This window comes from Watersipora subatra, chromosome 8 (assembly GCF_963576615.1).
Source record: "Watersipora subatra chromosome 8, tzWatSuba1.1, whole genome shotgun sequence".
Classification (NCBI taxonomy): domain Eukaryota; kingdom Metazoa; phylum Bryozoa; class Gymnolaemata; order Cheilostomatida; family Watersiporidae; genus Watersipora; species Watersipora subatra.
In genome coordinates, this window is record NC_088715.1 from 27,874,823 (window position 1) to 27,887,667 (window position 12,845).

At 35.1% G+C, this 12,845-nt stretch overlaps 1 protein-coding gene across 1 annotated transcript; it reads left to right on the top strand.

Annotated features, from left to right (window-relative positions):
• The first annotated feature begins 318 nt into the window (after positions 1-318).
• LOC137402412 (uncharacterized) lies at positions 319-12,136 on the top strand. Its single transcript, XM_068088910.1, has 3 exons — positions 319-817; positions 11,846-11,868; positions 12,050-12,136. Exons 1-3 carry the CDS (start codon positions 319-321, stop codon positions 12,134-12,136), a joined length of 609 nt encoding a protein of 202 aa, XP_067945011.1.
• Positions 12,137-12,845: the final 709 nt, after the last annotated feature.

The window sequence follows — 12,845 nt, forward strand, 5'->3', positions numbered from 1 at the left end:
GAAAACTGTCAGAAGATGTACAGGTGTATATGAAACAGCCAGAGGGTTTTGTTGTGCCGGGTAAAGAAAATTTAGTCTGCAAACTTAATCGCTCGCTGTATGGACTTAAACAGTCGCCTAAATGTTGGAACATGGTATTAGATGAATTTTTTAAACCATTAGGTTTCATGCAGTCCTCTGCTGACAACTGTGTGTATATTCGCTGGAAAAAATGACCAGAAAGTGATGATTGGTGTCTACGTAGATGGCTTGTGTATAATGTCAGACACTGGTGCTCAGATGACCGAATTAAAATCTGCTCTCTCGTCTCGTTTCAAAATGGCGGATCTCGGACCGCTTCATCATTGTCTGGGATTACTTATTGAGAGAGGAGAAAATTCTATGCGTCTAAGTCAGAAGCCTTACATTCATCAAATAATTCAAAAGTTCAACATGGAAAACTGTAAGCCTGTCGCAACTCCGGCAGCATATGTCAAGCTGAGTCACAAAGATGGAAGCAAATTAGCAGATCCCAATCTCTATCAATCGATGGTAGGAAGTCTACTATATGCTGCCGTATCTACTCGTCCAGAGATTGCTGAAGCAGTAGGAGCTTTAGCCAAGTTCAACGCTTGCCCCACCCAGACTCACTTGACCGCAGCCAAACGAGTAATACGCTACCTGAAGGGCACCAAAGATTTATGCCTGAAATTTAGAAAGCAAGGTAAACCAATGGTTGGATACACAGATGCGGATTATGCGAGCGACGCTGACCAGCACTCGAAATCGAGTGCAGTCTTCATTAATGCTGGTTGTCCAATCAGCTGGTCCAGCAAGCGTCAGTCAGTCATTGCTCTCTCTCTACTACGGAATCAGAATATATTGCGTTGTTTGATGGTGTTGTTGAGTGCATGTGGTTACGTCAGCTATTCTCAGATATTGGAACCACGCAACTTAATTTTACAATCATCTTTGTGGATAATCAATCAGCTGCAGCGATCGCAGACAGCCAGAAAACTAGCAAGCGTACAAAACACATAGATGTAAAATACCACTACGTTCGTGAGGCGATTGAAGCTGGTGATGTCTGTACCGAGTTTTGTTCGACAAATGATAATATCGCTGACATATTCACGAAGCCGCTGCCACATGATCGATTTGTCAAATTTAGAGACATGTTGGGTTTGAGTTAATTAATTGTCTGACCACTGAACACAAGACTGTTATATTTTTGCTTTTCCGTTGATTACGATCATTGTATTTTTTTTGTGTGTCACAAACTGGCTGTTGGTGCTACCATGTAACTGAGTGGAAGTATTGTAATAATAGCAGCTTCATGGTTTTAAAAACTATCTCGTTGTGCTTTCTGAAAACTTTCTGCTTTTTGTTACAATAGCCTTTTCATAATACCTTCCCTTTGTTCACAACTGTCAAGATGAACACAGCTAATAAAGTTTCTGTCAATAAACTGAATGTTCAAAGTATCTAAACAACAAACTCAACTAAACAGAGTTCATTGTTTAATAAAACCTTTCCCATGATTAAAAGTCATGTCTCTAGGCAAATTTAATTTCATTGCTTTTATTTGTTAATACACTGATGATAACTTCATTTTTTAGTCATTTTAAATAAATTAGTATAATATGACGATATGTTCAAATTGCCTTTAGATTCCTATTACTGTCCAGAGCTTAACTTATCACGCATTGCTTGTGTTTTCAAGGTCTCTTTGAGACAAATTACCACAGTCAGTTAAAGAACAGTGAATGATAAGCAACCAAAAGATTGAATTTTGCATCTCTTAAATTGTTCGGATTCACTTTTTAACTACAAATATAGAGTATTATCATGTCAGTTACTTGAATATTACTAACAGACCTGGTCATATGCCATCAACTGTTTGACAAATTTTAGTAATATTCTTTTAGTTATCTACAGGTTTCAGAAACAGTGAATGCGCTAGAGCTAAGCAGAACAGTGATAACTGAGGAGTCATTCTTCAAGATTTTTAGCACTAAAGGATCATAAAACTAAAAGAGTCAAGAATATAGGTAATATCGGAGGGACTCATCTGTAAATCATTGAAGATTTCATGCAACATCTTATGTTAAGTCTATCCTAAGTATAGAAAGAATTATACAGCAATATAGATGCGGACTAAAATGTCCTTCTAATTGAATGCATGATGGTAAAAGTTGAAAAACTAAGAGACCATCAAGAATATATTACACAGTTAGAGTCAAACATGAATCTAGAATTGGAACACATGATAGATTTTTATTTATCCGCAGGTTCCAAAAACAACCATAGACCCAATAGAACCAGGGATAGAAGTTATATCTGAAGTGCAACTCTCTAAGCCTCTAATCTTTAAGTGAGAAGAAAAAGTATATGATGACAATTGATAGAAAGCATGATATAAAAGAATAGCATAAAAGACGTTCACGCATGACTGAGCTATCAGGCCAAGGTCTCTTGGAAATTTGAAGGTCTTTTGAAACTATTTGTGATAGTGTTATTGGGACGAAATATAGTGGGTTTATCATCAACTAAGTTACGATGGTGATACTTCACCTTTTCTATTTTCTGATGAGATATATTAGCCTGAGCTCTCATAATAACATTTGATTGATTATTGAACACAGTATTACAACTTAAGCATACGGTGCTGTGAATATGTAAACTTTCTCTTTCGTAGATGTAACATTATGAATTACAATTGCTCATTTTAGAAGCTGCAAGGCATATGAGAAAAAGGAAGAATGAGACACTGGCTGTCAGAAGAGATAAATGGCTTTGCAAAGTTATGTTGCTGCCGATGCCAAAATGTTGAACAATCCTTTGCTAAAAACAATGACAACGCTTCCGCGTATTCAGTTTTTGTATGACAGTATTTCACATTTTGGGAAAAACAGAGTATACCCACACAGATTTAAGCATGACTCAAGACAAATCATAAAGATAGAGTTAGAATGCGAATAGAACCAAAAATATAGGAGGGGCTAATCTCTAAGCATTTGAATATTTCATGCCGCAACTTGTGTTAAGTCTAATATAGATTTAAAACTGCAAGGAATTATAGAGACAGACTATAATGACCTACTTAAAAGCATGATGGTAGGAAAATGTAAACAACTGAAAGACTACCCAGACTATATTGCATGTTCAGAGTCATGCTTGATTCCAAAAATAAAAGACATGATAGGTTTCTATTTATTCCAAAACAAACCATGAAACCAATAGAAACAGGGATAGAACTTATATCCGAAGAGCCAATTTGTAAGTCTATAATCTCCAAGTAAGAGTAAATATTATCTGATGACAATCAATATTAGGCACTGAATAATTGAAAAACATGAGAGTGGCATACGATTGACTCAGCTGGCTTGATGGTACGTGTATCTCTACCATATGTACCATCAGCAAACAAGGATATCATGAAGGCATCAAGCCTTACGAAGGAGTTGCCATCCTTTCAGCACAATGATCTTCATGAGAATAAAGAGAAATTTATTATAATATGGATAAAGTTGAAGCAGTTTGCCGAAGATACAAAGGGCTAAAATTATTATATGTGAAAAGACTAGCAGCATAAATAAATACTTATTTATGACACTTGTGTGGGTCATTTTTGTAACATTTCGAAAGGGAAACAAAATCAGTTTTATGTGCCACTTTAAAGGCGTCAGCATTGAGAATTTTTATGCTATTTACCTACGGTTCTTTCCCAAGACATGGCTGGCCTAGTTAGTAATAAGTGAAAACGTACTAACTTATTAAAAACTTGCTGATAAACCCACAATATCCAAATGTTAATGACACCATCACAAATAACTGCATGAAAACTGTAAGATGTATCTATGGTAGAATCCAACATCTTGCTAAATTTTGTAATGCTCAATGTATCTTTGTCAATCACTGGCATTATTTAAAGGTTGACTTGCAACAAAAATCACATTACCGTTTTTTGGTATCATGAGATTCACCATGTCTTACTCTGTTGTGTTGTATGTGCAAAATATATGTGAATGTGATTACAAGCTTATAAAAGCTAAAAAATGAACAGTTAATCGCAGCCACACGAGACCGCCGTAGATGTGGGCTTTCCAAAACGGCTCAAATGGGACGTAGTTGTTACAGGATGATTTCTATTTACACTTTCATGCAATCTCATTCGTCGAAATATTTTCACAAATATACTTCATGCATTCAATAAAACCTTGTCTATTGTTCTTACACGTCTGTTTTATCGTCATTGTAATGCTGGCACTTTTAGCACTGGTATCTTTTAACTTACCGTAAAAAATCTTTAAACTTTTTAACCTTAGCTCGAAGGAGAAATATCATTGTCTGATAATCATGACGAGCCTGTTGGTCACCTGTGATAATCGAAAAGTGCTGCAAAAACTATTTTCGAAGTATTGGGTCACATGATCAAATTACGACTTGACGATTAGTCCAAGGCGAAACAAAACTGTAAAGTAGCGAGCATCTATATTTGATACGGTGTCTTCGGTGAAACCCGAAGTGTTTGTCATAAACTAGTGCTACGATAAGTTTGTATTGAGCTTTTTATTGGCCTTTCAATTCCCGTGAGAACATCACGCGAAAAGACGACAACCAAATTGTAATGAATACGTCAGATAAATAAAGAGATTCCAATCTACGGTGGCTTTTCGTTTTTGAGCTTTTAAGAGCTTGTAATCACATTTCCACGTATTTGGCCCCTACAACACAACAGAGTAAGACATGGTGAATATTTTGATACCAAATAACTGTAATGTGAATTTTGCTGCAAGTCAACCTTTAAATAATGCCAGTGATTGACAAAGATACATTGAACATTACAAAATTTAGCAAGATGTTGGATTTTACCATAGGTACATCTTACAGTTTTCATGCAGTTATTTGTGATGGTGTCATTAGCATGGGATAATGTGGGTTTATCAGCAAGTTTTTAATAAGTTAGTACGTTTTCACTTAGTACTAACTAGGCGAGCCATGTCTTGGGAAAGAACCTTAGGCAAATAGCATAAAAATTCTCAATGTTGACGCCTTTAAAGTGGCACATAAAAATGTACGAAGATGTCATCGGTGTGAGATTGTGTTGGATTAGCTAATTTGAGTTAAAATAGCAATTTTCACACTCATGCAAACTCAAATTATTCGTAACACTAACACTCAAGAAAGAATCTCGTTAGTTTGAATAGATTTATCTCAGTTTATACCATTTTAAAACTTTACCTGCGGTACATCACACATTCCCTACTTTGATGTAGAACTTTTAGAAACCAAAAATATGACACAGAATGAAAAACTGAGAAGATGGATCAGTAAGGAAATTAAGAGTGACCACGATGTTATATTATTGAACTGCTGAATTGTTCTCCTGTTATTATTGATGAAATACCTGATAAGTTCATCAATTGTAACAAAGACAATGTCTGTACGAACATGACTAAAAGCTTTGCTTCTTGTATCTTACAATGCATGTTAATTACAGAATATTAATTAGCAACTTTTCAAACATCTGCCATACTTGGAATATTATTTGACTATGTGTTCTATATCCTGTTGTAAATACTTTAGTTGTACCTCCATCCCACCAACAATATGCATTTAAATAGAGGTTTTCCTGAGTATATATAAATATGTACGCTACAAACGCATATCCAACAATATAAACAAGTCACCCGACTGACACATAACATCTACCATCCTGCTTGTATGATACTGCTTCCTGTGTCGTCTAAACCGACTTCCACGATTTATCTTTAATCGCTTTACATTGATTTTATACCAATTACTAAAAATTACAGCTGCCAATAATTCAATATTTGTTTTATTGCACAAAATTCAGACAGTACCTCTCTTTAAATAAACAAACGTTGTACAGAGTTGTGAGGATTAGAAAATGAATGAGCAGGATAAGAATCATAAGAGAAAACTTATATGAAGAGTTGAGTTTGAAAGAAAAAAATACAATAAAACAAAGACTCTTTATATACAAAGGAATTATTTTAAGGAGTGATAAAATCCACACTGCTCAAAGCTCGGTTTTTATTAACGAGAAGGTTCAAGAGAAAGAAGCTCAGTTGAGAAATAAACTTTAAAAGGAAATAATAAATAACAGACACAGGGAAAACTGAAATAAAGAATGCAGTAAATCGAAACAGATTAATAACCGCGACTGATGGGAATATGATTGATTTGTTGAGCAAACATTTGAAGAGACATGCCGGAAGGCAACCAATAAAAAAAAGTAGAAGGAAATCTTCAAAAAGATATTTTGAGATAAAACCAAAAAAATTCACAGATACGAATTACAGAAATTATACCGGTCCAGAACTAGTAACTTACAATACACAAAGAGTTCATGTTGTTGGTTGATAAAATCCTCATTGATAAAAGCATGATAAGTTTGAATAATTGAAACAGTTTGTCGTGGATGTAAGTCCGCCAAAAGACACAGAAGATGGAACTTGAACATGTGGAGGCGAGGATGAAAAAAGAATATATATAGGCATCCCACACCTATATCATCAAAAAAAACATTCAGTACCTTCCTAGAAAGAACACAGCTTTCCCTGAATAGCCTTCATATGTCATGAGATCCACCTTCAGTTTAAAAGTAAAGACAAACTGATGAAGGTACAGGACTATTTTTTGCGTTGAGTTGCGTTTCGGTTGAGTTGGTGATTAAGAAAATGAAGTATGTGAAGTTTGGCATACCCAATGCACTAAAAATAGACAAGGAACAAAGTTATTCAAGTGGGGATTTCGGAAGGTTTGCGAATGAATACCAAAAGCAGTCCACACTACCCAGATGGCTACCCAGAAAGCCATACAGAGGGCTATCTAGAGGACAACAGATTTAGCGAGAAGCAAGTTCAAAAACACTTGGCTGATGGTAAGAGAGTACACTGGAATACTTTGAAATGTGTAGACTCCCTTCTTGATAAAGACATGAACCAAACAACACCTAAGCTGGAGCGAAATACGAGGGAGAACATCGCAACAAGAAACTTGAAAGCAAGTTCCGACAAAGAGACATAAAAACTAAATCAGAGACGCATGGCAATTAGAAACTGGAAGTAAAAGACCCATCAATCCAAATGAGATAATCCAAGTCCTTGGAGATCTATTAGTCCAGGGTGCGTGCCTTTCTGGTTCTAAGAGACTTTTGTGATACTACATAATATTGGTCATAAAATGCAATTTCAGTTAGTAGTCTTTGTTCCTCATCATCTATAAAAAATTTGAGAAGACATCGTTGTAGATATTTAATTTGCAATATACGCTATTTGTAATGAGTATAAGCCAATCAGGTGTCTTTACGACCAATTAAAATTGACTGATGGTGAAAAACTAAAAAATCTGCTAAAGATTTTTTTTAAAATCTTCAACAGTGATATAAGAGTAGTGACAGTTGTAAAAGAATATTTAAAACTAAAATCTTAGTCTTTTTAACACATAAAACAAGGCAGTGCCACCCAAGCAGAGGTTTAAGCCATTGGATGAGTTGAAGGTCTGCTAACATGGATGGTGAATAATAAAAGTCCCAGGTCAGAGTAACATCACATAGCTGGTAAAAATGTTTGACTAAATACTACGTGTTCAGTCCTATTAGCGATAGAAATCTCTTAGGACAGACTCAGCATCAGTGCTGGAAAAAAATCACTTAAAAAGCAGCTCATGTTAAAAGGCCCTTTTCAATTATGGAAGGTTCTATTTGGCCAAAAAAGGGTAATAATTCCAACAAAAGGAGTTATAGGAGGTGCAGAAAATAGATTCGCACCAGTCTTTCACAAACCATCTTCGCTCTTCAGGTCCTGTGTTTTGTATCATTAAAAATATTAAACTACCTCATTATCTCGATAAAATCTTGAGAGCGATCTGAATGAAGGAAATGCAGATGGGTGTGAAATACAGCCAAGCGAGGTGGTAGTAGATGTGAACCACTAAATATGAGAGCCTCATTTTCTTGATTTTCATCTTATAATCAGTGTTTCACATTCTCTGATTGCTGCTATTAAACTCTCCTCTACCAACAAATACTTGTCAGTCACGCATAGTTGCGTTGTAGTAAAACCATTAGTTTCTCTGTTAGTTGAGGTGAGCTGGACAGATGACATCGATTAGCTGAACGCAAGTTTGCGCGTTCATGCGAAAAGGGTTCAGAGTATCAACATTCTGCAATGCAGTCTGTAAATCCATTAACTATTTTTCTCTGAACTGACAGGCATCTGGGCTAAAATATTAGTAATAAATATAGTATAGTTGGATCTCTTCCAATCCATAGCTGTGGTCGTATCACAGGTTGCGTTGGTATTCATTATTATGATTGTTGTCAAACTGAGGTTTTTAAAAGTTGCTCTGTAGTTTTGTTTATAAAACTCAAAACGAACTTATGAAGGATGAAAAAGACAAAAAAATAATGGGTACTAACTAACCAGTGTATATGGTAGAATATAGCAAAGTGAATTGGATGTACCAAAATTGTGCTAAATTAAAGCAACAAAGTAGCTGGAAAATAAAGAGGCCATTAACAGCGGTACAACTAGTACGAAGAAGCAAAAACAATTAAAACAAACTGGAGCTGCAGTGAAAAATGTTGACTTGGTTTCAAAATCTAAGAAATAATCTGCAAGTAGATTTGAATCCGATACATTAGTGTTTGACGATGCCTCTGAAGATTTTCTGGAATGCTCGAAAAAAAGGTGAAAGGCAATGTTAGAACCAAAAGAGAATACAGTTACCAGTGAGGACAAACAATACAGCAATAAAAGATGTGGGAGATCAATAAAATCAGTCAGCTTCAGTAAGTAACCAAAAAAGCCACTTGATGGAGGTAACTGTACGGTTCTAAATTAAATTTAGTAGATAATTTCACCCGCCACCTATTAAAAGCTTTAGCTTATCAGATGCTATGTCTATAAAAAATACAAATATAGATCCTCATACTACTGGTTCTTCTAAAAATATATCAAATCAGAAAAAAGAAAATATGAATTCAGCTGGCGATAACAATGTCATCAGTGCAAAAACTTGACATAATCTTGTCGTCATAAACCCCACCAGCAAAACCAGAAAAACAGATTTGAGAGATCAGCGAAACCAGTCGCCTTCAGTAAGTACACATTTTCAGGTTTATGCACTACATTCTTCAGGTAGGTCGATACAAAATCAGATTGTCAGTGTTTTTATAATATCAAATTACCTGCTACTGAAAATATCGTACATTTGCAGCAAAGCCTGAATAACGTTAAAAGTGTTTGGGATATACACCAAAGAGTCACCTGTTTTGAATTCAAGAGTTTTGTTGCAGAAAAAAACTGGTTTCATAATAATTAGACAATGCCCATTATTTAGAATTTTTGCAGAAACCATTTTTTGTTTTTTTACATAAATTTTTGCGCGAAATTTGTTATGATTACCAATGGAGCGACCAACATAACAACGCAACCAAGCCGCATAGACGGAAGAGAACAACTTCCTTTCAGTGCAGCTGATGCATCAGGTGCAGTACGTCTTGTGACAAGCTGTTGTGTTGCTCGCATGCTCGACGGGGGGGGGGGGGGGGAGAACTCCGCAAAAACAACAGTTTGTCAAGACAGGCTAATCCCGTCTGCACACAAATGATCGCAAATTGGACTTTCTTATAAAAAACGTTCTATATTGAAAAATTGTATATTTCCGGCAACAATAACGACATGAAAAGAGTCTCAATGTGTGTAACCACACTTGTGGAACATAAATGAGAACATATATTTCAATAGACACTAATGCCGAACTGGAGACAACTACATAAAAAATAATTAATAACATCAAAAACATACGTGACTGAGACAAGTGGGTGACTTAGAATTTGAATACCAAAGACTTCATCTGTCTGTCTGCAAGCTAAAGGTTGAAAGATTTCTAACTGGAATTGGTCAAAGGGGTAAAGTAATTGGAAGCTTGATGCCCAGCTACTGTATTCAAGGAAAGACAATCTCAAAATAAGAAACCACACCTGGAGGAGAGACTAAAAAACCGTGACTAATTGACACCAACTCAAACGGAAAAAACACATATAAACAAGTACAAAAAGAAATACTTGGAAGCAAAACAAAAAATTTACCCAGCTCTGATGACAAGGAGCAGATTAGAACTTCTGAAAACTCCATGATTATTAAACTTATTTAAAAATGTTATGGCACATTTAAACCATTTTTAATTGCAATATTCACCGTTTTATTTCACACAAACATCCTGATGATGCGAGCTGGAAGCAGGAGCGAATTACATGTAAAATAGTCGCCGATGGGCCAATCAAAAAGTCTTTCAACTATTGAAAATAATTAACAACGAGGCTTGCGGAGCCTGTAGTCACTGCCTCAGTCATGAGTTAAGAGCTAGCAAAATAAAGGTTTACTTAATTTCTTCTGACCTTTAAAAATCATTCGATCAGCTATTAGATGATCATTTTTTACCTTATCACTGCCCGAAAATTGGCAGAAATACTTCCATAGTTATTGTATCACTTCCTTTTGCCTGGTTCACGGGTTTTATCCAAAGAAAAAAAGAAATATGCTAGCTTTCCAGACAAAAAAAAACAAACCCTGTCTATCGATCATCAACAACTGAAAAAGCAAACCAATCAAATAACATGCCATTTGTGGAGAGTTCATTGACAAATGACGTTCACGAGTAGGTACCTAACTACTGACAACAACATGTAAATAACCAATTATACATTAATTGGTTATTTACATTAAAGCGTAACAAAATGACTTCTGACTTTCATAGTCAGACAATGAAGTCTTAAGGTTCGGAAGCAAATCTGAAAAAAAATTGATAGATAATGCTACTGACCAGGTGAATCGAATGTTCAATAAGAACATAAAACGTGCAAAACCAAATTAATATACTTCAACTATACGGACATATTTTGGTGATCGAATGAGTCAAATAGACAGACAAAAACTAGCATAGTAGCAATCCCATTTTCGCGTCAGGTGATTTTTAAGCATAATTGGGCAGAAGTTAAATTCTTCAGTTGGGTTTTGAAAGCTTCTGCTTTTTACTCAAGCAAATACTGTCTAGAAATCTAAAACTTGATAAAATAATTGGACAAAACGGCACATGAGCAGACGGTACTTATGCTATACCAGCAAGATAAAACTGTAGTTCAAAAATTGCTATCCTAATTAATAATTATTAAACTAATTATGCATGACTCTTGTTATAACAATTTTTCAAGGTGTTGTCTCTTTTCTAGCTTATTCTGAATGATTTTTGTGGTCTGACGAACTGATTGACCGACTCGTGTGTTTTACAGGCAGCAAAGATTTCACTACTTAACATAGCAGTAACAAAGGTGATAGGTTGTTGAAATGGGAATCTTTTTTGTTTATGATAAGGTGAATCTTAAATGCTCAAGATTTGACTTTTTTTCAATTGCTTGTTGTATTTTTCAAAAGCTTGCAACTTTAGCTGGGATATTTAAAAATGAAAATATGTTAAAGATAGTAATACTTTACCTTTGTATTGTCTGATTATATACATGTATAATAATACATGTAATATATAATATATAATACATTGCAGTATTCACTAATTGGGACAAAATATCAATCTAGCAAAATTTAGGTGAAATTTAGCATAACTGGGTGAACTCTTAATTCAAGCTAAGTAAAACTCACAATAGACTGCCAGGTTTGTCAGTACACTTTTTTTGGTTTCTTTTCATGCAATGAACTACAGAGTACAATCTACAAACAGACTGGATGTGCTTTTCATAGCATTAAAACCGCTTTGACTATATGTTATTCAAACTAATTTCAAAAGAAAAATCAAGGAATTTATATCATTATATTTTCAGTGAAGAGCCCTGTAAATGAAATGGTAAGCAATGAAAACGAAGAATGGTTTATCTGTTATTAAATTGTTAAGTTTCAATTTCAAAATATGAAACTATGCAGTGCTGATATGTCAGTCACTTGTCTCCTACCAACAGACCTGATCATACCCGGTAGCTTATGTCATTGTATTAAGTTTTGAATCATACATTTTTATTTACTTACAGAATAAAAGAACAATCGTACAGCCTGTAGAGCCAGGCATCGAGGTAATGGCTAAAGAGCTCACCTCGAAGTCCCCAGAGATTTCATGATCCATGTCAAACATAAGTCTGGAATTAGAAGGCATTATAAATGCCGATTATAACGACCTTCTGCTGGAATGTATGATGGTAGAAGGTTTAGAGAAAGTTTAGAGGAAGAAGGAAAGTTTAGAGCGTCACAAATTTAGTGAATTGTATTTATAAAGCTATATGAGTGTAGTGTCATCGTGACATAATTTTGATGCTAAATAAGTTGACGTGCAGTTGGGTATTATTTTGATATTATATGAATCGTGATTATTAATCTATGTGAGTGCAATCATCCGGGCTTGATCAACAGCAATGCTACAATCAGTAATTAGTCTGTATAGTTAATTTATTTATGTGTAGGGTTTTGTTGGTGTTCTTTCCGTTACCAAATTATACAACAGTGTACATTACTGTATTTTATTTATGTTCACTATTCAAACTGTAAATGCATTCAGTTGTACATTTGAACAACAGTCGTATCATTTTTATTCAGTACATAATGATAAAATTATTGTTCAATCCTTCACATATCCATCCAATTAGATGTGCTCATCTACAGTTTCATCTAATCACATAGCTGATCATCGATAGTCCAATTAAATTCTGCAGCTAATATTATGAAACTGCTGAAGAAAACTCGCAAGAATGGGGTGGGGACAACCCTTACCTTTAGTCCCTGCACTGTAATCAACGCTGCCGTTACTACAACCTGCTGAACCCAACAGGAGGG